Source organism: Castor canadensis, chromosome 12 (genome assembly GCF_047511655.1).
Source record: "Castor canadensis chromosome 12, mCasCan1.hap1v2, whole genome shotgun sequence".
In the NCBI taxonomy this organism is placed as follows: domain Eukaryota; kingdom Metazoa; phylum Chordata; class Mammalia; order Rodentia; family Castoridae; genus Castor; species Castor canadensis.
In genome coordinates, this window is record NC_133397.1 from 31,711,030 (window position 1) to 31,737,139 (window position 26,110).

The 26,110-nt window shown below is 36.9% G+C and overlaps 2 protein-coding genes across 3 annotated transcripts; one reads left to right on the top strand and one right to left on the bottom strand.

Annotated features, from left to right (window-relative positions):
- Positions 1-403: 403 nt before the first annotated feature.
- Positions 404-6,523, top strand: Cebpzos (CEBPZ opposite strand). Of its 2 annotated transcripts, XM_020167141.2 has the most exons (5): positions 404-459; positions 2,895-3,010; positions 4,320-4,364; positions 5,068-5,152; positions 6,298-6,523. In XM_020167141.2, exons 2-4 carry the CDS (start codon positions 2,896-2,898, stop codon positions 5,148-5,150), a joined length of 243 nt encoding a protein of 80 aa, XP_020022730.1. In that variant the 5' UTR covers positions 404-459; position 2,895; the 3' UTR covers positions 5,151-5,152; positions 6,298-6,523. The 2 variants fall into 2 exon arrangements, with proteins under 2 accessions (XP_020022730.1, XP_073905620.1); XM_074049519.1 differs by lacking the exon at positions 6,298-6,523 and having other exon boundaries at positions 5,068-5,273.
- Positions 4,989-26,086, bottom strand: Cebpz (CCAAT enhancer binding protein zeta). Its single transcript, XM_020167139.2, has 16 exons — positions 25,848-26,086; positions 22,401-23,899; positions 18,047-18,278; positions 17,233-17,422; positions 15,873-15,961; positions 13,991-14,044; positions 13,350-13,452; positions 13,174-13,242; positions 11,919-11,985; positions 10,610-10,710; positions 9,789-9,846; positions 9,316-9,512; positions 8,275-8,361; positions 5,986-6,047; positions 5,814-5,895; positions 4,989-5,332 (listed from the first exon to the last, which is right to left on the bottom strand). The coding sequence occupies exons 1-16, from the start codon at positions 26,001-26,003 to the stop codon at positions 5,178-5,180; spliced, it is 3,201 nt and encodes a 1,066-aa protein (XP_020022728.2). The 5' UTR covers positions 26,004-26,086; the 3' UTR covers positions 4,989-5,177.
- Between the last annotated feature and the right edge of the window lie 24 nt (positions 26,087-26,110).

Genomic DNA, 26,110 nt, shown 5'->3' on the forward strand with positions numbered 1-26,110 from the left:
CTGAATCAGTGGGTCTGCATTCCTGGCAAGCTCCCAGGTGTGCTGATGTTGTTGATCCTCTGTTTTTGTTTTCTTTTTCTTTTTCTCTCGGTACTGAGCTTTGAACTCGGGGTTTCCATGCTTGCTAGGCAGATGCTATACAGCTTGAGCCAGGCCTCCAGTCTTTTTTCTTGTTATGTTGGAGAGAAGTTCTCGAATTTTGCCCAGGCCAGCCTGGACGGTGATCCTCCTATTTTATGCTTCTCGCCATCGCTGAGACGATAGGCTTGTCAGTACGCTCAGCTTTTATCTTCTGGGCTAAGTTAAATAACTCAGGTAGCCCGCGGTCGCAGTTAAAGCACAGGAGCAGACAACCAGGATGTGGGGGCGGGGTCAAGGTGGGCGGGCGGGGCCAAGGCGAGGAGAGGGGGCGGGGCGAGCCGGCCCTGCGCATGCGCCGTACGGACGGGCAGGTCTCAGGTAAGACAGCCGTGATGGCTTCTGCGTGACGACCTTTCTAACTTGGGGACCCCGTTGGGGGAACCTTGCGAAATTCTGTAATCATGCGAACACTCAAGCGTCACTGTCTCCAACTAGCGCGAGGAGCGTGGGCCGGAAGTTTCCGGGCGGCGGGCGACCTTGGCCGGCCAAGCGCTGCGGACCGAGGCCGGGGAGCGGGAGGTGGTGGAGCGACGCCGAGTCGGGGCGGCATGCTGAGAACCCCGGCTCCCATTTGTACACCGAGACCTTGCCGTGGGGAAGCACGGTGCCCACAGATGCCGCGAATTCCACCAGGGCACCCGCTGCCCACTTACCTGCTTTAGCCTGGTGCAGCCCCGCGGGAGGCCCCCCGCGACGCGCACGCCTGCTGCTCTGCACTTGCACCCTCACCCGGGCTGCCCTCCCGCAGGGCTGAGAGGTCAGAGGCCTCTGGCATGTCTCCTTTGGCCACTTTGGGCAACAGGCGTGTCCCTGGTGGTCTTTACCTTTTTATTTTTTTGTCGGAACTGGAGTTTGAACTCAGGGTCGCGCTCTTGCTAGGCAGGCGCTCTGCCACTTGACCCCCGAAATGGGCTTTCAATCAGCAGAAACTCTGTCCTGAAGCTCAGTGTCTTTACTGTACGGTATTTGGACTTTCTTTCTGCCCCGTGAACATTAAAAGTAACTTAAAGCTTTAAAAAAATCATATTATTATTGTGCTGGGGGTACACTGTGACACTTACAAAAGTTCTTATAGTCGAATGCACTCCTCCATTATTTTCCTTTCGCCCCTCCCCCCATTCCTGGAATAGTTTCAATATGTCTCAGTTTTCCATTTTCACACGTAAGTACAGCCCTCTGTACAGAGCATGACTTATTTTGTAGTAATGTACAGCATGGTAAGGAAGAGCAAGACAACTCTCCCTTCTTACCTACTCATCTGCCTTTTGGTTGTATGTAAGTTCTCTAACTTTATGCTTCATTTCCAATAATAATAATAATAATAATAATGTGTTAATCTTTTGGTCCTGGGCGATCACATTATCAAAATGAGAAACGAGAATGTTTGGAGGAGGGACACCTGGTAAGGATTGAAGGATAATCCTACAAAAGGAAGGTATTTAATTACCTCCACTCTTAGGCATTGTGAAAAGGAGGCAGAAGTAAATGCAGTACTAACTGCCTGGCTGTGAACAGACCTCTAGGACCAGAGAGTATTAAACTGTATTTGATTTGACAAAGAACAGTGTGATAGCACACGTGTGGAAGAACCAAAATCTGAGATGAAAAATTAGTGGTTCTCTTGCTTTTGAGGTTATAGGGACAGTAAAAACTTGGGCTTACATTTCAAATATTCAGTAAGTCCATATTCTAGTTTATTGCCATATGGGCCTTTTCCTTGTTTAGCTTTTACTTTAATTAGAAAAAGAACCCTCTCAGTTTTTTAGGTGCTAGGGATTGGACCCAGGGCCTTATACCTGCTAAGTGTGCACTCTTACTGTACTATTGAGCTATATTACTAGTTTACTAAACACCCTTTCTTGAGTGGTTTTTCTTTTCTTTTTTTTTTCACTGGGGTTTGAACCCGGGGCCTTACACTTGCTGGGCAGGCACTCTTACTGCTTGAGCCACTCCGCCAGTCCTCTTGATTACTTTTTATTTTAATTACAGGAAGAGAATCAAGATCTAAACCAGCTACCACTTCCTATCATTCTGGTCCATGGGCCTCTTGTGTAGTTATTTGGAGTGCCTGCTAAAGGACAGATTATTGGGGTGCCAACCCTAGATTTAGTGAATTAGAATCTGGAGGGGGGGCATGGAAGAGGCTCAGGAATGTCTTTTAAACATCTCGAGTGATACAATCAAAGTTTTAAAGACTTAGAAAAGTAGCATTTCTGGAGCAAGAATTAACCAATTATTTTTGCTTAATTTTGTATCCTATGTCTAGCAAAATGAACTGTAGTTCATAGTTCAATATTAATAATGAAGAACTCCAGTCATGAAAAAGGTATTACCACTTATAAAACAACTTTACTATTATAAGGCACTTTAGCTAGAGCCTTCACATAACTGTGCCCATTAGAGAGTATCTTAGGTTCTAGGTCAGGTAAAAAGCTCTCCCACGATTCTGTATCCTTGAGACAATTTAAAAATCTGTGTTCTGTAAACTGTCAGTTCTTTTTACAATGCCTTCTTGGGTTTTCTTTTGGTACTTTATTCAATCTTGTGTCTTTGATTCATCAGGCTCCTTAGGCAAGGAGATTGAAAACTAGGTATGTGGGACACATCTACAACAAATAAATATACAGTAATTTTGGTCTTATTTTTGTAAGTTAATGTGTTCAAACTATGGGAATGGAGTTCCTTTTATAGATGTGGCAACTGAAATTTAAGTATGCTTATTCAGGTTTGCACAAATTTGTTGTTAAATTCAGGATGGCCCGTACCATGGAACCACTGGCAAAGAAGATCTTTAAAGGAGTTTTAGTAGCTGAACTCATGGGCATTTTTGGAGCATATTTTTTGTTTAATAAGATGAACACAAGCCAAGGTAATCATAATTCAGTAGTTAATACTTTCTAGAGAGTGATAGTTTGTTACTGTATTTTGGGTACTAAATGCTAGTGACATTTCTGGACAAGATGTTTCTTCAGATTCCATGTATTAGATGTTTTTATGGACAGAAGGGGAACATGGGTAGTCATTATTATAGGTGACTCACACTTCCCCTTAAAAATGTTGTTTACAGATTAGAGAAACTATTTCACACCTCCATGGAATTTATTAGTGGGGAAGAGTAGAGCCAGGGTCCTTGGTGAGGCTTAGTTTGGGAGCACAGATGGAAGAAACTTAGTCTACCTGCTACACTTCCTGTTGCCTAGACAGAAGAAAGAGGTACATAGAGGTAACTTCACTGCATTCTCAGAGTAAGTTTCCTCAGGCTGCAGTATTTTTCCACAGCTTCAACAGTGGGCACTAAAAACCTTTTCCAGGTATTACTGAAAGAGATTTAAATGTTCTATTAAGTTTTACATTAGAGCTCTCAACTTTTTAAGTTAGGAAATTAGTTTCTTTTCCTAACTAAAGCAGGAAACAGCCCTGAGATAGTGGTAACTATCTTTGAAGTTTGCACTTACCTTCCTCAAAGTACTTGCTATCTCAGGGTATAGTCTGTATTTTTAAACTGTAAAGGTATAAAGAAAACATCCCAACTTTTTTTTTTTGATGGGTCTGGGGTTTGAACTCAAGGCTTTGCACTTGCAAAGCAGGCATTCTACTTCTTGAGGCACACTTCCAGGCCATTTTGCTGTTATTTTGATGATGGAGTCTGGCAGAGTATTAGCCTGAGCTGGCCTCTAATTGTGATCCTCCTGATGTCAGCCTCCCAAGTAGATAGGATTATAGGTGTGAGCCACTGGTGCCCAGCTCCAACAGTTTTTAAGAGCAAACTGAAGTTTAGTGTCAATTTTAAAAACTAGGTGTGCTCTTATTTATACTTCCTGTCAAGGTAAATGACATCTATAAAAAACAATTTGTAAGATCACACTAAGGAATTTATGTATTAATACTGAAAATGTGCTTTAGGATCACATTTTTTAAATAAAATCACATCATTACATACATGTCACACTTTAAAACTTTAAAATAACTCTAAGAAGGCTGCATGTTAAGGCAAGTATAACTTAGATCCTATCCTAAAAGATTTAGTTCTTGGATTACCAGAAGGACTTCAAAACAAATGTTTAATGTATATATGTCTTCCATCATATAGACCTTAAAGCACAAAATTGTGGCTCTGTGTGTTAATATAATGAATTTCTGATCATGTTTAATCTGAAGACTTTTTTTTTTAACATCAGATTTCAGGCAAACAATGAGCAAGAAATTTCCCTTCATCTTGGAAGGTATGGTTTTCCTTAAGTAATAAAGTATAAATTTTTCAGATAACTTACAAATTCTGAAATAATTTTTGATTGGGGACTAGGTAAGTATTTTGGGGTATGTCAATTCCCAACAATACTGTTCACCCTATCTTAGTTTTCTGATTGCACAGTGTGGAAGATTCTTACTTGGAGTTATCTAGATGAGAGCAGATGATGGTAATGGTCTGGATTCTTATTTTTTGGTGGTGACTGAACCTAAGGTCTCAAACACACTAGGCAAGCGCTCCACACTGAGATACACCCCTGCCCCAAGAGGCTGGATGACGGGACTTCAGACTGAGACCTTTAGACTGTTTCTTGGCAATGGAACAAGCCATAGCTTAAATTTTCATTTTGAAAAGATTGTTTTTATTTTTTCCCTCAGGTTTGCTAGCTTCTCAGACCTATTTCTTTCTCTTGTCAAGTAGAGTTTTAATGCCTACCTCATGGGATCATTAAAAAATGAACAAGATGCCATTATTTACTTAAGGATATAGCTGGTATAATGTAATAAGCAGTGTGTATAACAATAATTGGTAGAATGGCTAGGGCTTACATGTGAATTACGAAATCCTGTTGTCTTTTTCCTTTTATGATGTAGCAAAATGAAAAAAGATTTTTTTAATGTAAGCTTAATCTTCACATTTTACATGACATTATAAATGACAGCTATTTTTATTTATAGTTTATTACAAATCTATTGAACAGTCTGGAATGTATGGGACCAGAGAGCAAGACCAAGAAAAATGGCTGGGTAGCAAAAATTAAGAGTAAGTAGAATCTCAGTTTATATTTTTACTTTGAAGTTCTCATTTTCTTTGCCTTTTGATGTTTTTGAGTGGTTTTCAGTCTCTTCTTTTTGAAATTTTTCTTTTTCTGTATGATACTTTTCACGTCTCTGTTGTGTAGCCAGTCATCGCGTTCAGCCTCCCATTTAAGCTGTTTGAGACCTTTGAAAGGAGAAGGATGAGGCTATTGTAATGTAGACACGAGATTCCCACAGAATGTCCAAATCCAGGTCTGCCATTGCCTCCAGTTTCCCACCTACTACGCAAACCCTGTTGTTTGTTTGCTGCTCTTCTAATTTTATTGTCAAAGACTAATGCTTTATAAAGTGAAAGAATAGGGGAGGGAACAAATGCTACAAAGATTTCCTTTCCCCTCAACACTTTTACTTGAGAAAGAATAGAAACCAGTAACTATTAATATCAGAAAAAATTAAAATGTCTTTAAACATGTTACTTTTAGCAAACCCATACTATATAAAAACAGCCCACCTCCCTAAAAAAACTTAATTTTTGTAGTCTGTAGCCTTTTTTGATGTGGTCTAAATACTTTTAATCCTTCCTCCAGAAGGGGGAGATGAAATGCCAGTCACCCCCCAGACCAAGACTATTTTGACAACTTCAATTAATAATTCAAGTTACTTACTTGCATTATCTTTGTTAGCCATGGCATTCATGCCAATGTTATCAAACTTGGACCCCACATTTTCATCCAATAGGTGGCCAAACTTAAAGGGGGGAGGGGAGGTAAATGGATTAGAAATCTTAAAATAATAATGTAGAATATCTAACTTCTTAAATCAGTAAATTAGCCATACCTCTTCAGCAGATACAAATAGGCTAGAGTCATTGAGGTTTCTTTTCTTTTTTTTTCTTGGTCCTAAAAAAAAATGTGACTATATTTTTCAGTTCTAAATTCAATCATTTTGGAAAAAAAAGTACATCTTTCAACATGATATTATCTTAAAAATTACATTTTGGCAAAAACACAATGACACTTATCTTCTAATAGTGTAGGTAGTAGGCATTTAAAGAAATACAGTTTAATGAGTTGGTATACAGGATTTTAAAAAAAAGCTGACATTTTAATAGAACTATCCAGATGACAGTAGTATATTCTTGTTTTTCAGAATTGGCCACTGACCAGATTAGAAGAAATACCATAGTATCGTTTCCAGATTAAAATTCCAAAGCTGACACGGATGGGGTTTGGAATATTTAAGACAAAATGTCAGTTTTAATTCAGAGGCCTTATTCTTTGGACTATGAAGAAGTTGACTGAAGATATAATTACTGTTTTTTCAATGAACTTTTGTTGGTGGGTGTTATGAAAATAAAGATGTGCTTGTTAGTTCACCTATAGTTTTGAATCTTAAAAATAGACATAGTAGTAAAATGTTTATATTTAATATTTATTAGCTTAAATTCGCTTAATAGTATCCTAAAAATATAGTAACTAGAAATACTGCCTTTATTCATTCTCACCCTTCTTGAAGTAATTCACACTGCGTCTTTGACGACAATGTCTCTAGCACTACTAGAGGCTACTTTTAAAAACTGGCTCAACTAAGAAATAATTATGCTGTAATATTCAGCTGTAATAATTCAGTGTTGTTTTAATAAAATTTACACCGTGCTTCATCATGACAATTTAGTTTTAGAACATTTCTACCAATTCCGAAAGATCACAGTGCTTACATGCAGTCATAACACCCTATTCCTGATTTGCCCTTCCTGGCTATTTCATATAAATGGAATCATATGGTATGTGACTTCCTGTTATCTGGATTTTTTCATTTAACCTAACATTTTGAAGCTTAGCCATGTTGTATCTTGTATTAGTATTACACTCCACTGGCTGAATAGTGTCCCATTGTAGGGATATACTATACATTTTGTTTATTTATTCAACAGTGGACATTTGGGTTGTGTCCATTTTTTGGCATTAATGAATAATGCTGTTATGAACAATTATGATCACAAGCAAGTCTTTTGTGTACACACATAAGAAGCCACTTTTGATAAGATAGTAAATAGCCGTTGGCATAGCACTGGGAGATGATTTGATTATTATTCATACTGTAGGTTTACATCTGTGATCTCAATCAATAAGCATTTTATACCATTTTTTCAAAGTTTATTGCTAATGACACACAATACCTCTAGACAGACGGCACTATCCTTAGCATCAATCACTAAATAAAAAGTTCACTGACATTAAAAAAAAAATCTGAGGGATGATCTACAGAAAAACTTTCCCTTGATTTTAAGCGTATCTTCTTAATAAGATGTGATCTTATAGAATTCAAAGGGAAGACAAAATTTGGATATAACAATATAAATATTTACCAGTTAAATAATGCTAGCAGTATTTGAAAGAACTGATAAAACTGTTGTAGGCATAAGTATTTTAGAAACTACTATAAACATGTAAAGAAAGCTTTTCTTTAAAGAAAAATTTTTGGATTATTTTTATTTAACTTTGCAAATTTATTTTTCTTCATCAGTATTTACCAGTAAGAGAAAGCTACATTATTAGAAACAAAATATGTAGTGCTTTTTACATTTTTATCAAAACTTAAGCTACCTCCTGGTAAGGCACTGTTTTCTTTTATTAGCACTCTCGGGTTATACTGTAAAACATAATCTTACACACTAAAAAGAATGGCAGAACAGATTACCCCAAAGAATGAATATCTTTATGTTAGCTGTTTTGGAGATTAGAATTATATGATGGCAGCAAAGTGGCAGATATTTAAGAAAATGAAATTAACGAAGGAGCAAGGGTTTTTATAAGGGTCAAATGGCAAAGAGCAAGGTTTGAGTAAAGAAAAAGGCAACAGGTATTTGAAAATTCACTTTAATGACTGTACTAAACATGAATGCAAAGATTATCTAGAGATATTTAAATGCAAGAGGAAGGAACTTAGGAAGATAAATAATGCATGTACATGTGGGAAATAAAAATTTTCACATTGGAAAAGACCTATTACAACATCTTTAAAAAAAACAATCCTAATCATAATCAACCAATTTATAAAAGTTTACTTTGAAAAATGAAAGTAAGACTTTTTACAGAGAAACTGGTATTAAGTGCACTTCCTTACCTTGAAATGACCCAGCAAAGTCAAAATCATCTGTATTCGTTTTCTTGGTTCTTTTAGTATTGACTTGAGAGCTGTCTTGATCAAATTCTGTTATCCAGAAAAAAACAAAAAAACAACTTGCTTTTAAACAATTTAAAAATAACAGGGCTGGAAAATAGCTTCAAGGTATACAAAAATTTTTATTCTAGTGGCAAGGCACTACGCTACTCTTCCACGTGGGTTTTACAGCCGTCTAACTCCACTAGCACAGTTAGAAGACAGAGTGAGGTCAAGACTAACAGTAATTGGTATTATTGGTATAGTTCTGTATTTTGTGCGAGTACACTAAAACTTCTTAAAGCAAGGAACTTTTGCTGAGGTCCAGAATAAGTAGCAGGGATGCTAGGCAGGTGTGTATACATACAATTTTGGGAGCTCTCTGCTAATCTACAACAAAATAGTTATCTTCATCTATGCTCTAGGGGTATGATGAATACTGATTTTTAAAAAAAGTTTAGTTTCCTTCTTAAAAAAAATCTGCAACATTGGAGCTTGAACTTGGGGCCTACTACCACTTGAGCCATGATCCCAGTCCTTTTTTTTTTTTTTCTTAAAAGTACTTTTCAGATATAATCTCAGTTTTTTTGCCCAGGCTAGCTAGCTTTTAACTGTGGTTCTCCTGTTGCCTCCCAAATTGCTGGGATTATATAAATGATCCACTGCACTCCTCTGCCCCCCAACTTGTTTTTGGTTATACTGGAAGTTAAACTCAGGGCCTTGAGCCAGCTGCTAGGCAGGCGCTCTACCACTTGAGCTACATTCCCTAGTCCTTTTTGCTTTGGTGATTTTTGAGATAGGGGCTTGCCTTAACGCCCTGTCCGCCTTAAACCATGATCCTCCTGATTTCCATTTCCTGAGTAGCTAGGATTATAGACATGAGCCACTGTGTCCAGTCTATGTGAGTGTAAGTTTGAATGTGGGGTTACATTAAAAATATTTATTAGAAAAACTAGCCTAAAACTGAGAACATACAGTTTGAGTATTGTTTTTTTAAATGCTTACCTGGATTGCCTTCACCTTCATCATCTAATATGTCCATGAATGTGCCTCCATCTTCATCAATTTCAGTGAAGTCTTCATCATTCATACTTCCTAAAGAAATTTCATCATCATCCAAGTTACCAAATTCCTCACCACTATCCTCTGAGTCTTCATCTTCCAAGTCATTCTTAGCCCTTTTTGTTCCTTTTTTCACATTGCTGGAAAAAATCAAAACTTGAAATGTAAAAGAGGGCAGTGGTTTCTAAAGTGCATTATGGTGATTAGCAGGGTGCAAGGCTGTTGACTTAAAAGGAAATTACAAACTGCTCATGGTGCACTAATGTGCAATGTAAAGGTCCAAAAATAAAAGTGCTTCCAAAACTCAGCTGAATAATTTCCCTCATACATCACAATGTAGTCCATGGTTCTGAGGGACAACAATTTGGAAAATGCTGGGAAGAGGGTAAACAGAAGAATGAAGAAAAATATTTTACCTGGCAAAGTCAAGATCATCCTTTCCAGAGGTGAAGCAATTATCATCTTCAAATGTATCTGTCAGAGAATGAAAGATTTTTGAGCGATAGCAAAGAATAACAAGGTTGACATGTTTTATCTAAATCAGAGTCATAGAGTCATGATTCTGTTTACAACAAGCACCAAAATGATATAAATGTGACTACTGCTGGTGTGTCTTATGTCTGAGCCTATGAAACACTGATTTTAATGAAATCTCCTAAACTAAAATGGGTTCCAGTTAATTTCCACTTCTTTCTACAGTTCTTTTATGGAAAAAAAATTAAATAAAATAACATTTGGTAATTGCAGTTCTTTTTAACTCTACAAGAACTACTTGTTTATTTTTAGTAGATATAATATGTAAAATACATATATATATGTGTGTAATATATGTATAAAAGTGATATCACTAAGCCTTTCCAATTTTCCATATATTTTGTTTGTTTTTTAAATTTCAATGAAAACTGCTTAAGCTCTGTGGATTATAAAAAAGATGCAGCAGCAGACTATAGCTATCGGTAGTCTAAGGAGATTATGAACAATAAAAATGGATTCTACTTTTATGAGGTTTTAATAATGAAAACATTCATGTAAGTAAAAATTTTCTCACACAGTTCAAAGCAGTCATATATTTTTCTAGAGCAAATGTGGTGAGTTACCATATGCCACCACAACATTCTGTAATCCTTCACTGTGATTTACACGATGCCCTTAGCTAAATGAGTTCCAACAACTCAGCTCACTTCTGCCACTCACATCCATTAACATACAGTAATAGATTACCGACTCAAACACTTACCAATCATCTTCTCAAACTCCTCATCATCCACATCTTCTATATTTTCTTCATCTGCATTTCGTTTTTGTTTCTCTTTAACCACAGCAAATTTTTTATAATACCTAAAATAAAATGCATGTTATATATTGATTGTTATTAAGGGTATTATCTTATTATGTATACAATAATATTGGCTGCAAATGAGTGAAATTTGTATTTAATATATTAAGAGTAGTTTGAATTCAACAAAATAGCTATGAACTTCTCAAATGTGAAGGGTAATTAAGTCTGAGTTTAAAGGTGATAACAGCATCTGCCTAGCATGCACTGAGGACCTGAGTTTGATCCTCTACCACAAAAACAACAAAATAAAGACACAGTAACAGGAAGTTTCAGCTTCAACACTAATGGATCTGAGTTTATGAATAATGTGGTCCTAACTGCAAATCATTAACAATTCATGAGTTAATTCTATTATTACATTAGGATATAAAACAGCATTTTCAAAATGTCATCATACCTTCAAAATTATTCACACTAAATATTTTTAAAAAGTAAACCAAATTAAATCTAACCAACTAGATTAGTTAATTTTTACTATTATAAGGTACTAACAGTAATGCCAGTAGATTTAGAATTTGTTTCTGTTGTAGCAGAATGAATTTTGATTAATTCTACTCTAAAAATCCATGGTCTGGATAAATTACTCATGAGTTATCACGGAATTAAATTAAGAAGATTTAAGCCTATAAAAAGTTACTGTATTAAAAACAAAATGGGGCATTGTGCATGCCTGTAACTTCATCTCTCAGGAAGGGAGGTATAAGAATTGTGAGTTTCAGGTCAGCCTGCATTACCTAGCAAGAGCCTGTTTTTTTTTTCCTTTAAAAAACTAAAAGATGCTGGGTGCTGGTAGCTCATGCTTATAGCTCCTGGCTACTCAGGAGGCAGAGATCAGGAGGATCTTTGTTCAAAGGTAGCAGGGCAAACAGTTTGAGAGACCCTATCTTGAAAAAAACCCACCACAAAAAAGGGCTGGTGGAGTGGCTCAAGGTGTAGGCCCTAAATTCAAACACCAGTATGCAAAGAAAACAACAACAAAAAAAAAACCTAAAAGAAATTAAGCCTAACTTCCACAAAGTCAGACTGATTAAACCAAAACTGACTTTAGGGTCACTAAGGTAGCAGAATGAGTAACTTAAACTTTTTTCACAAAACTGGACACACAGACATCCTCTGTACTTTACATAATATGCCAATGTTAACAAAGCTTTTTATAAATGGAGAAATTTAAAAAGTTCCCCAAGGAAAACTATATTGAGTATATTACCTGTAGAAAAACACTTCATCCACTGGTATTTGGCTTTCTTCTTTTGCAAGGAACTCCTTACTATTCACTATAAAAATATATCAAAGCATTTTATAGTCATTTCCTTTATGTTACTCAAGCTTGTAAGACTAGAATAGCATTATGAACAATTCTAAAATCATAAAATGTGAGAAAGGTGGACGAGGGATTCTGTGGTACAGAGGACAATCTTTGGAAAACTGTGGAAAAGACTCAACATTCAAAACTAATGACTGGTTACAGAGAAAGGCAGGATAGAACCCCATCATAGTGAAAGAACAGGTTTGTTCACTGTTCTCCAATTGTATTCATGATCCATATTTCAAGAGAAAATCGAAAGAGTTCTTTCAATGAATAATCACTTTAAACTTGCCATTTTTGTCTTAGAAGAAAATGACAGTAGTGCTTGCCATCCTAGATCAAGAAGTAAAGGTAAGAAGAATTTTCCATAATTGTACTTAATTTCAGAAACAAGAATAAGAAACTATAAGAATATTAAGTTTCCCTCTTCAGAATTAAGATTTCTGACTCATCTAGACTGAAAGATTTGATTTTAAATTCTAATTCTATTTACTTTGAGTGATAAGCCCTTTTTTATCTCTGGGTTTCTATGAAGTAAGTCTATCAGAAACAAATACATAAAATCTAACTTAATCCTAACCTCTGAACAAAAATGAGGTAAGATTTGGTATGGAAAGAAATGTCTGCTCTGAAGAGAAATGCAGAATAGGATTCAGAAGATAGGTACTAAATGTAGAAAAATATCAACTATGTTTAAGATGATACTGCTTGGGTCAGATATGGTGATATATGCTTGTAATTCCAGCAATTCAGGATATGAAGACAGGAGGACTAAAGTTCGAAGCCAGATTGGGCGAAAAGTATAAGACACTATCTACAAAACAAACTAAAATAAAAGGATTTGGAGACATGACTCAAGTGGTCGGCAAGCTCAAGGCCCTGAGTTCAATCCCTAGTACTGCCAAAACCAAAACCAAAACACACACCATGACAAAGCCAGCTGTCATTTTTTTGTTCTGCTAGGCCTATAATACAGAGTTTAAGATGGTCTAAACTATAAAAAATAATAATTACATATATGGGGTCATTGGTGGACCTATAGATGATACAAGAATGGCAAAAGGGGGATAAATGTTTAAGATGGATGATGGTTACGTTACAAAATGTCCATCATACTATCATTTCCTTTGGATATGTTTGCAATTTTTATGCTTACCAGCGAGACAACGAATATCCTTTATAAAATGTTTCCTCTTTGGCTGCATCACGACGCTATCAGTATTTTCTGAAATGTAAAATTATGACAGTCTAATTTAAGACTTAGTTATATACTCATATCATTTACTAAACATCAGCAGTGAAAACTAAACAGTTCAGTAAATGGAAGCGTACCTTTGCCTTTACGTGGCTTTGGATTTCGGTACACAAATCGATCTAAGAATCTCATTAGTGTGAAATCCTGCAGTGGGTCCCCTGAATACTGAATATAATTTCCCTGAAAAGTGGAAAGGGGGGTAGACTTAAGTACTGAATTAAAAAATTATATAAATTTAAAAGAAGAAAAACATAAGCTATTACATTGTATCAAAGACATAAATAAAATATAAATAAGCAATAAGTAAAATATCCCTCTCATGCATATTATACTAGAAAAAAATTAAACATATCAGTACATACATATTCTATGAGGCGCTACTTATTTTAAGAATAGATAAATACCATTAATAATGGAGGGCATCTAACCATCAGCCAGGAATCAAAACCTAAAGTGGCAAGCACAGGAAATGGGAAAGAGGAAAGCATTCTTTCTCCAGAAGAGCCAGAATATGATAGCTACTGTAGTTCTCCCATGTCCTACATTTCCACCCATCTTAGAGAATGGGAAGACCTATTTGCTGTTCTTTATTAAAAAAGTCACTGCTCCTTTACAAGGGCAATAAAGCATAAATGATCTGGTAAAGAAAACACTATATGACCAATTACTCATCACTAAAAAGTACGATACTTATTTTTTCTTACTTTTTTACACTCACCTCAAGGATAGTCTTTGCAAAAAGGGCCACAGAGGGATGAAAATGCTCAGATAACTAAAAAGAAAAATGTGAATGTTAATATTTCTAAGGTCAACTCTTCATGCAATTATAGTTTATTTGAGGACATTTAGAGTTGAAACTTAAGCTAACACATCAGAAAAGTGACCCACAAACAATCTGGTCTCTAGACCATTTTATACTTACAAATTAAGGATTCCAGAGTTGGCATGGCAACACATGCCTATAAAATCCCAGCATTTAGGAGACCAAAGCAGGAAGCTCCCAAGTTGGAGGCCAACCTGTTCTAGACCAGCCTGGGCTACAGTGAGACTATGTCTCAAATGATTTTTTCAAAAAAGGCTGGAATGTGGCTCAAGTGGTAGGGTATCTAGCCAGTAAAGGCTATGAGTTCAAACCCCAGTACCAGGGAGGAGAGAGGAATCAAGGATCCCAAGAGCTTTTATTTAATTGGGCTGTGTCTATTTATATTTTCCTTTATTAGAAACTGCAATAGAAAAATTTAAACAGTTCATTTAAAATAAGTCCATTACACATTAATGTAAATAACATGCTTATGAAGAACAACTTTTAGAACCAGAACTATTAATGAGAATAGCAGTAGTATTTTATAGTTTTGTTTATCTCCTTAATGTCTGGTTTAACAGAGACTTCTCTGTACTCCATGGCATTGTAATGTCTATGAAGAAAATCTGGTCTCACATGGATGTTGTTTAAAAAGGATTTAATAAGTCTTTCATGTAAGTGTGGGTTTTCTTTCATGCTACACTGAAACTCAAGTTGAACGGTTAAGTGTAACCACTGATCTCATCAGTAGTTTTTACATATTGAGATACCGCCAACCTCAAGGTACTAGTTATTAGGTCTCTAAAATTTTAATCTTTGCTTGAGCACTCAAATTTTGTCACTGACAACAAATACGGTCAGTTGTTTGAAGTAACAGGATCGATTCATTCATTTTTAAGAAAATGTCTCCTAAAGACCCAATTCTAAGTGAGCAGTCTGTCAGTCTGGTTTCATGATGCAGTGGCAGACGGGTTTGGAACAGCTGCACAAGCAACTCTTCCTTGAAACGTGAGACAACCTTTCTACTTTGAGCCCAGCAAAAGTATGCATGCATATTTGTTATAGGAACACATGGAATGCTTGAAAGACATGTACTTGAAGGTCAAGAAAATAAAATCGGTAACTGCCTACTTCATTATTCTGAAGTGACAGACTTTTTTTTTTTTTACTGCAAATACAGGCAGTGAATAATATAATGGTGAATATAATGGCTACCAGTGCAGTCTAGCACTACTAGTATCTTTTATTTGTGCCCTGGGATCAGCAATTTTACCCATCACTTCTTTCACACTGTCAGTGCCACTGTCAACACAGTGACAAAGACTAGTAACATCTTGCTATCACAATGAAAGTAGCCGTGACCTTGCAGCCTCACTGAAAATGGGTCAGAGATGGTAAGAGGCCTATGGCCACACTTTTGAGAATAACTGCATACTGGCTTTACAAAGGAAATCACAGAAAGAGTATTCTCCTCCTGTATTTAAAAAGTAACTTTATTTGCAAAAAAAATCTGTTATCATTAAACTGCAGATATCTAATGCATAAAAACAAAATATATCCATTTTACAGCAGCTAGCTGCAATCACCTACCTATAAAAAGTAATACTGTTATAAGTTAGGTACAACACGAATGCTATTTTTCATAATGAACACCTCACACTCTATCTTTCCCTAAATGTGGGAATTTCATGCATGCCAACTCCTGTATTTACTATTTGAAAAAAATTAAAATTTCAAGATGGTAAAGCCATGAAAGCAAGAATATATAGCACAAATGAATTAAAAAAAATTATTTTACCTTTTTGAGTTCCCAAAAACTTGTGTTTTCAGCTCCACAGAACAAAGGATTTCTATTGAATGGATCATATGTTTTTAACTGTTTGCCACCTAAGAACAACAAAATGAATTTTCAAATGCTGTATTCCTAACCCAAGAGGACACTAAAACTACCCACAACTAATGTTATCATAGAAAGGTATAATCTTCAACATTCATGGTTAGCCAGGCATGTTAGAGTAAAAACTCTAAGCCCTCTCAAGAATTTATCTTGATGTCTAAGCTAACATTTATTCCTGAATAAACCAGACAATGCATTTATCCCAAGTACTAAAAGATTTCTTCAATCCTTTAAATAGCAACTAAAAGTGTAAAAAATAGGTCATAAATGAAAAGATGGACTATGTTAAAGATCTTTCGGAGGTGTACAGTGCTCCAAATATCTATCATCAAAAGTATGCCAGAAATAATTCTTACTTGGCATACATTTATGTTATTTTCATGTTTTCAGAACACATTATGAACTGTCTCTATCTCTTAACATATGCCTGTTATCCTTCTAAAAGATGACTCTTTGTCCTCAGGGTAACTGATAAATTCTTACGAAAACATTCTTGGCCATTACCAGACTTCTCTTTTATACTTTCCAAACTGAAATTTGGAAAATTAGTCTGACCATAAGTTCCACAACAAATCTGAAGAAATGGGTCAGGAACCACATTTCTCGGTCCTCAAAGGCTAGTATTCTTTGTAGCTACAAATAAAGAGGTTACATTGCTAAGATTTCTTTTGGCTCTAATATTCTATTAAGACTTAATTCAGTTTGTGTGTGTGTAAAACCACTCAAGGTTTCTATTTCACAGGTTTTCTAACCTGAAACGTTGCTTTAAGAATCTGTACAGGTTGAATATGATGGTCAAACAAAAGGTTCACATAATCCACAATATAACCAAATACTTCTGTTCAGAAATCAAACTTGTGCATATACCACCTCTGGATATCTTCATGTGTTCCGTGTTTGAGGTTTTTACATGTAGAAATACAAGCCAAGAAACTAAAATCGTTTCAAGGTATAAACTCATACTGCTGAAAGGAAATGAGATTTATGTGCAACTAACATTTCCATAGTTTCTTCATTCAATCTTCACAGGTCTAAATTGTATTGACTTTAATTTCTAAGATTTATTTTTAAAATATGTAGTTTGGTTTATAAAGATATAGGTCACTTGCACTATTAAAAATGTACTTCTATGGCTATGGTAGAGTACTTCCTTAGCATGCGTAAAGGCCAAAAAAGAATTTTATTTTTGAAGATCAAGAAGAAAACTAATTTTCTGGTTTAAAAGTTTAAGGGAATAGTTTAAAGATGAAAAGAAACTCACCTTTCAAATTATCAAAATGTACCCAGGAAGCAGTCTTTGGTTTTTTAATGTCTGTATCACTTTCAGACACAGTTTCCTCTGCCTCAATTTTTTTTATTGCATCTATTTCTACTTCTTTGTCTGCTTCATTGACTTTTTCTATGTCATCATCATCTCTGATGTCAACAAAATTTTCCTCATCATCAGATTCCTAACAAAAAAAATGGTTTAATGAATCTATGTTAATCAACGGCAAGTTGCAAATAAAGCCTGTATTCAATTTGCAATGCAGAGTTTTGAAGGCATTTGCTTACTGCAGTTCTGGTGAAACACGAAAATACTAATAAAGTAAAATGATGGCCATCAGTGCTATTTAGAATGAGAGGAGATTGCACTCTTATTTCTAAACATAACAAGTTTGAGTCAAAAGTTCTTAAGACTTTGAACTGTATTACTTGAAAGCACTTAGACTTCAAATGCATACCTGATGTGTTGTAAATAAACCTATGAGCCAGGTGCTATTATTATTAATTTTATTTCAAAATTCCAGAAATGAGCTTGAGAGATTGACTAACTCTATAGTCTCTCATAGCTATCTCATAATTGTAGTCTCTAGTGTAGTACAGTTTATTATAAAGAGAGGGGCCAAGCAACCTGCCCACCTAGTTAACTGTACACCTGGCACTAAAAACCAGGTTTGTCAAACTCTAGAACTCACAGTATAATATGTTCTAGAAAATTAAGTTACTGTCACTGAAGACAAAAATGGTAAAACAATACCAACCAATATATTTCAGAACCCAATGTATTTAAAAAGCAGTTGTAAAATATATACCGGGTGATCATCTAGTTGACTTCTTAAATCTGGTTTTGCCTTAAGGATCTCAGACACGAGGTACAAAGCTCCACATATGAAAGGTGGCATCTGTGCACAAGTGACTTGTAGCAACCTCTTCAAAAAAGCCTTCACCCGGCGCAACACAATATCAGCTTTCAGGGATTTGTAGACAAGGTTAAGAAACATAGCTTGTTTGGAACACAGCATCAGCCCTGGATCCAACATCTTTCTATAAAATAAAACCATGGTCAAGTATTTATTCATAAAATCATCCCACAGCCAAGAAGTCATATTTTAGAGACTCTACAACCTGTCACAACCTCACCTTAGTCAGGGCTAACTTTCCTGCTTATGTTAGAACGAGACCATTTCTGACCTATCAGGTAAAATGGGAATCAGTGATCTGTATATAAAGAATGATGATGGCAAAAAAGGAAAATAAGGTCATAGGAACAAGACACTTTTTTGTGAGTGATTTCTTTCTTTTTTCCAACTGTTTTATAAATCAGTAGGGTACAACCCTAGCACTGTAATTTTTATACAAATACTAAACCCCACTTGAAAGCTAACTGAAAACCAGATAATGAAAACTGACCTACAAAGCAGTGGACTGTAAGATGTGGATTTTTGTTCTTATATTGCTACATACTCACTGGGTGACCAGAGGCAGCCCTTGCGATAGTTCTAGTAAAGACCATCTATGAACAATAGAAAATTAAATCATGAGGACTTCAGAGAATCTCTGGTCCAATGTACCAACTGCATAGTACCCTTTCTACATACACCATTCTCCAACTCTCTGCACATCCACAGTACGTAAAACCGATTTATCTATAATTCTCAGTCCCACTTGTAAGTATTTCAGTTTCACAAACTATTTCCTTGGCTTTCCTGCCTTTTCTGCCATGGTCTAATGGAATAGGGATTTTGTCTATATTAGTCATTGCTGTTAATCCAGAATATGAATTTAATAAGTACTCAATGTTGTAAGTGATTGTGCATCACTCGGTCACTAGTTATCCACTGCTACAAATCCCTTCTCTCTTGGTGATAGGGATCGAGCCCAGGGCCTTCTGCATGCTAGATAAAGTGTTTTACCACTGAGGTATACTTCTAGCCTCTTGAAATCCCTTCTTTGTCCACAGTTGAATCAACTCCTGTGTTCTTTCCAACTATGAGGTCATTAGGTCATTGGGCCCCTACTGTCCCCTGAAGCAATACAACCTAATTAGACTTTTATATCACAGCTTTCAAACACTTGAGTCAGTATAGTTATTATGTGTCCTTCTCTCCCCAATGTCTCCTGCAGGCTGCTCAACTCTAATCTCATGTGTTACTTTTTATTTTGGGGCAGGGTGCCAGGTTGAATCCAGGTATGTGCTCTACCAGGTATGTGCTCTACCACTGGGCTGCACCTGCAGCCCTCTGACTGAATCCTAGAGATGCCTCAACTGGCCTGGACCTTCAGACACGAGGACAAATACAACCTACCACATTAGTTTTAATATGTGGAATCATTACCTCCTTTGTTCTAAGCACTTCCACTGGTTTTTCTCCATTACTACCAGAAATGAAAACACTTATGTTTTCATATTGTTCTACATACCCATTTTTCCCAATTGTCAATTCTGTAATTGTAAAGCCTCTTGGTGATACTTCCTTTTCAATACTTCTAGGCATTCAATTCAGTTTTTTTGTCACAAACTCCATCCTATGCCCACACAAACATGTTAGAAGAATTTAGATAGGACATATTGCTAAAATTTTTGATAAATCCTATTTTTGTAAGCCAAATCATGTCATTTCTATGATCCTTCATTTAATTAGGGATTTAAAAGAATTTAAAGGATCTTCAGTAAAACCAAGAGCAAGCAAATATTTCAAAAGAGTTTATAAGCCTTTTAACAAAATCCACCCATTGACTAGGTGCTGGTGGCTCAAGCCTGTAAGCACTTGGGAGTCTTGAGATTGGGAGGCTCAGTTTGATGCCACCCAAGGCAAACACTTGGCGAGACCCCATCTCCAAAATAACCAGAGCAAAATGGACCAGAGGTGTGGCTCAAGCAGTAGCGTGTTGGCTTTGCAAACTCAAAACCCTGAATTCAAACCCCAGTCCCCCAACCAACAAAAAAAAACCCCAAATCCATGTGTGAAGGTCAACTATGGTGGCTCATGTTTATACTCCCAGCTACTTAAGAGACAAGACATTGGAGGAAAAAGTGAGACTCCATCTCAATCAATAGGCTATTGTGGTGGTGTGTACCTGTCACCTCAGCTATCTGGGAGACTATAGGTCTGATGCCCACAGGGCAAAAAACTTGACAGTCTATCTGAAAAATAACTAAAGCAAAAAAGGCCTGGGGGCATGGCTAAAGTGGCAGAGTGTCTGCCTACCAAGTATGAGGCCTTGAGTTCAAACCTCAGTACTGTCAAAGAACAAACAAACCAAAAAAATCTCTCTCTGAGAGCTGCTGGCAAACAGAAATCAAATGAACTGGTGAATGAACACATTCTCTCTCTGAGATGTTAAGACTGCTGTGTTAAGTAGATTGTGATGTTAAATGGACATAGAAAAATGTTTTCTAATAGATTCCAAATGTTTTCTAAAAATCAGAAATTCTTGTGACACTCAAGAATTAAAATAAAAACCCCTCAGGACCCCAAAGATTGTACATTTTTATCTTTGTAACGCTTCCCAAACTAAAAACATTATTACTTTAAAAACTGTAGATTGGTAAGAGCTGCGGGAAGGCCTTTGATATTCTTTTTGTGTACCAGAGCAAGAGTGCCAGGACACACCGTGAGCTCTAAAACCAAGAGATGTGGACTTGCCACAAATTACTGTACCTCAGACTGGAGAGGATTAAACTGCAGAAACGAGTAGCACTAATAATTAGGGTAGAAGCCAGCACTTACAATGTGTCAGACGCTGTTAAGCATGTAACATACACAGACTACATGGGCTAATACACATATTGCTACAGATTGGATGTTAAATGTCCCTCAAAGGTCCATGTGATTTAGGCCCCAGTGTGGCACTATTGTGAGATGGTGGAAACTTCTGGAGGTGGGGGCTAAGTGGGAGGTCTTTAGGTCACTGGGTGCATGTCCTCAAAAGGGGACTGTGAGACCTGGTCCCTTCCTCTTCTTTCATTCCTGGGCATGAGGTGAATGATTTTGCTGCCACCATGATGTGCTACCTCCTTAAACAATGAGGCCAGTCTATTATGGATTGAAACCACTATAACTATAAGCCAAAATACAACTTTTCTCTAAGTTGAATATCTCCAGTATTTGTTATAGTAATGGAAAGCTAACATATATATTAATCATCTATTTCATTAAAGTTTACTGGCTGTGTAACTTTGGGTCATAATCTTTATCATAACTGCACAGCACAAGACAGGTGCTTTTTGTCTGTATTTTACTACTAAACTGAGGTAAGATACAATGAGATCATTTCTACTGATAGGGTTTTAATGAGAATTAAGTAATTTGCCCTAAGTTACATAGCAAACTAGCAGCTGGGATTCAAACCCAGTGTGGCTTAAGTCTAAGCTATTAACCACTGTTTTACATTTTTTTACTCACAAGATATATGTACATACAATTACAAAAACAAATTAGAAGAATAATTCTTAATGTTACTTGTTGGCCTACTTAAACAGTTCCAAAGTGTTTATAAATTGTTCAAAATATCATACTTCAATGGCTGAATTGCAAGACAGATGTAAAGCTCAGTAAACAAAATCTTAAATGTTAAATAAGAACTCTGAAATTGCAACCCCTCAACACTCCCTATTTAAAATACTTTCTGGAAAGGCCACTAAGTGTGAGGTTTCTGTTTACTGTGCTGTATTCTGAGCACCTGGAACATGGGCAGCATATATAAGAACTCAAAAGACTTGCTTTTTTTTTTTTTTTTTTGAGATAGGGTCTTGTTATATAGCCCAGGATGGTCTTGAACTCAATTCTTTTACCTCAGTCTCCCAAGTGCTGAGATTATAGGTACACATTACCATGCCCAGTTTAAAAAAATACTGGTTGAATAAATAGCTAGATGACTATATGAAAGATAGGAGGGCGGGCAAATAAAACTAAGGTTGAGGATGAAGCTTCATTTATACCTACAATTTTATTTCCTTAGTATTCCAAATTATTTAAAAGGCTGATTTTGAAATATTAGATGAAATGATGTGATTAACTCAAAATTGAATACCAAGTTGCTGAGGGAGAACTAAATTCCGGCCTCTAATTCCTCCTCTTGGCCAACAGAGGGGCACCACATTACATGTGCTATACTAGACCCACTTATTCCTCACATTTATACATTGAAAAGCTATGTACTTACTTGTACAATGCTGAATAATATCGATCCGATATTGTCTGCTGAGAATTCATTACTTGGAAAAGTAACATTAAAGCTTGCACACTGGTATTAAAGTTTACAATATGCAGCACTTTGAACAATGTATCTACCTGCTCCCTCACTTTGTCATCACCAGTCTGGGAGTACGGATATGCCCTATTCACACCTGTTAAAAGAGCATTAAGCATTTTGGACTCAATATCTTTTTTCTTGATACAAGTCCGAAAAAAACAAAAGTAAAGTGTTATTAATTTGTTAGCCAATTCACTTTCTTCATGGGAGAGGACCATTTGATTCAAAAAGCAAATTGCGTAATATTGAGCTTTGGAGCTGATATTTGAGCGGAAGAGTAGCCTTTCTACTTCACCACACACAACTCCTTTCATATTGGGATGCTTACAAAGCAATGTCTCTAATAGATGAGAGGCCTTTGTGGCTATTCTGTTCTGAGGATCTCCCAGTTTATTCACCACCTGCACAAGAAGAGCCTTTTCTTCCTCAGGCTTGTTGCAAAGAAGCTCATGAGCAGCCAGCAGGGCTCGGATTTTAGTGGCCACTAAGGAATCATGGCTTAATGAGTCTAAGACCTGCACAAACTCAGCTACTAAGTGTTTCAGCTGGTGTTCAAAATACCACAATATCAGTCTTCTATCTCTTGAGTCTTTGTTGCCACTGCACAACTGTTCCAGTTTATTGAAAGGACGTTGGCTGAAAATGCGCAATTTCCGACTATCTGGCAAAAGGTCTGTAATGAGCAACTCTTTGAAAGTATCCAAAGCCATAAGACACTGCTGTTTGCTGCCCTTCTTTTTAACAAGGTTCAGGAGCGTTTCTACAAACTGGAGTGTGTGAACAGCATCATCCTGGATGAGAAGAATCATGGCTGCCATCCTGTCACCTAGTGTTCCTGATGATACAATTGCCTTCATCCAGGTAGAAGAGCCTCCCTTTTGATTATTTGTCTTACTTCTGAATAAGTTGACTTCATGTTCATACAGCTTCTGAGCCAGGATTTTGTACTTAGACACAGCATCCCGAGACTGGGTTTCCAAGGAGTATTCACTGCTATACTCCAGATCATACCATTTGCCTCCAGCCTTGAGTAGCAATGTCTGTCTCTCAAAAAATTCAAAGATGTCCTGTTGTTTACCTTTGCTCTCTTTCACTATGGGACTGCTGTTCTTATCAGAACGCTGTTCCGGCTTATTCTTATTTTTTACCTTGCTGACCAATGTTCTTTCATTCTTTTCTGCATTTTGCTTTTTATTATCTACTTTAGATACTTTTGCTTCTTTTTTGCCAGCATTTTCTTTTTTAGCAAGCTCATCTTCTTCAATTAAAGACTTCGCATATTTGGCCAAATTAAGATTTTGGATAAATGCTTCTAATTCACCTTGTTGAAGATCATCAACTATTCCTTTTTTGCCTCCATCCACCACTTCCTCATTCTCATCCAAAGTAGCCAGCATAAGGTAATCTTGCTGTGTAAAAAAACATAAGAAAGTTAAAAATATATTACAAATCCAGTACTTCAGGTAAAACTTATCTTTGAAATCAATGGAATAGAATTATTACAGTTTTACCTGGGTTTCCCTCCTACTAAAAAATACTTGATGGATCGAACACTTGAATGTGAAAAATAAAACCATAAAATAACAATAGAAAATATACCACAACCAAAAAGGTAGTTTCAGAACAGGGAACTTTTTCAAATTTAACATAAACTCAGGGTTCACAAAGGACAGGATCAGTACATTTATCCGTATATTTGTCTCTTTCATAAAACACAGCCAAATCAAAAGACAATAAACTGGAAAAAAAAAGTACCAACTCATATCAAAATAATTGGTTTTAAAAGCTCAATATGAAAGTTCCTGCACATTGGTAAGATGTGCACAAGAGAAAAATGTGCAAAGGTCATGGACAGTACAGAGAAAATAAGCTCTTCAACCTCACTGGCATTTATAGAAATCCCAATTAAAACCAAAATGATACACCCATTTTTTAATGTCAGATAAGCAAAGATAAAAGTAGTATTTCGGAGAGGGTAGGGTAAGAGGTACTTTCATATCTGGTTAAATGTGAATGCAAACTGGCCCAACTCTATGGAGGGCAATTTGTGAACTTCTATCAAAACTATGGGCTAGCATGCATGGTTCAAATTCACTGAGGCACTGAGTTTAATCCTGCTACTAAGACAACAATAAAGTCCCAAAACATTAATAAAAGGCTTATATCCTTTAAAAATGTCAACAGTGACATTTTTACAAATTTTGACTACACATACACTTAAAAACGTGAGGAAAAATATTTGTTTAGGGTTATTTACTACATGACTTAAAATACCAAAATAATGTAAACCGAAGTATCCTCAATAAAAGACTCATTAGTTAAAATTAAGACAGACATATTGATTTATGCAATTATTAAACCAGTGACACAAAATTTTATACACTGATACAGAATGATCTCTAAGGGGGGGAAGATGCAAAATATATGGTAGTATCTGCTTAAAAAATAACACACATTCATACCCGTAAGTGGATGCATTTGCAGACTATCCCTGGAAGATATAAAATATACTTGTTAAAACTGCTTACTAGAAAGGAAAGTGGATGGCAGGCGATAAAAGTGGGAAGGAAGAGAGCAAACTGCCCCTACGGCTAATATTTCTCTTGTTTCTGATCTTCACAAAGTCTGGACTCAAAGAAATGAGTATTTCTAAAAATCTGGAAATTAATGTGGCATAGTTGCTTACAATCTTCCAACTGCAGCAAAAGCCTGTTCTCTGACCTCCTATGTCCCTATTCTCTCCTTCAATCTGCTTCAGCTGCAATGTCATTTTTGCGGTTCGTGGGACAGGTGAGGCACAGTCGTGCTCAGCATTTGCTGTTCCCTCTGACTGGCACTAAGCTCATTCTTTACTGTCCTTCAGGCTTTTGCTCGAAAATCTTCTCTGTGATGCATTCTCCGATGATCTCACTGAAAACCGTAATGTCCTCTCCGTCTCCCCCTTTGTCCCCCTTTTCTCCATAGCACCACCAGTTAGCGTTGGTCGTACCACGTACTTAAGGCTTATGAAAGGATTCCAGAGCGAACAGTGAGCATGCGGAAGGCCGCAGTGAGAGCAGAAATTCAAGTTCCAATAACACTGAGCTTAGGACCACACCGCGTCAATAAGAGGAAAGGATCACCTACATTTAGGGAAGGCCACAATATAAAACGCTCAATCCCTTTTTTTCCCCCTCCCCCAAAGAATAGTGGAAAGTAGTGCGGGAAGTGCACCGAACGCAACTCGAGGGTGGGATCTAGGTCCGTGACGCCCTCTCTCTCCGCAGCGTGGGTGCCGCGAGCCATTTGCCCCAACACCCAAGGAACCACTTTGGCACCCGCACCTATCTCCCTTCCCCGGGATTCTACAGCCGTTACCTTGGTGCCTCCGAGGCGTAACACTTCCTCCAGGGAGAAGCCATTCTCGGCTTTACCGCTATCATTCTCATCTTCCTCGTCCGGATCTTTTATCGCTTCCTCCCGGCGCCAGGGTCGCTTGGCATGGAACTCCAGAGGTTCCTTGGCCGCCGACATGGCTAGCAGAGCACGCACGCAACGGCTAGCAGAGCACGCACGCAACAGCCCGCAGCCCACTTCCGCTTGAGCAGTGTCGTACTTCCTTCAAGGGCGGGACATTACCA

Bases quoted from the DNA above. Each gene is read 5' to 3' on its own strand.
- Cebpzos (XM_020167141.2), top strand. From the start codon at position 2,896: ATGGCCCGTACCATGGAACCACTGGCAAAGAAGATCTTTAAAGGAGTT. The intron at 3,011-4,319 runs GTAATCATAATT...TTTTAACATCAG, and splicing joins TAAGATGAACACAAGCCAAG to ATTTCAGGCAAACAATGAGC. The intron at 4,365-5,067 runs GTATGGTTTTCC...TTTTATTTATAG, and splicing joins ATTTCCCTTCATCTTGGAAG to TTTATTACAAATCTATTGAA.
- Cebpz (XM_020167139.2), bottom strand. From the start codon at position 26,003: ATGTCGGCGGCCAAGGAACCTCTGGAGTTCCATGCCAAGCGACCCTGG. The intron at 13,243-13,349 runs GTACGCTTCCAT...TTTACATTTCAG, and splicing joins AAAGCCACGTAAAGGCAAAG to AAAATACTGATAGCGTCGTG. The intron at 5,896-5,985 runs GTATGGCTAATT...CCCCCCTTTAAG, and splicing joins TATTTGTATCTGCTGAAGAG to TTTGGCCACCTATTGGATGA.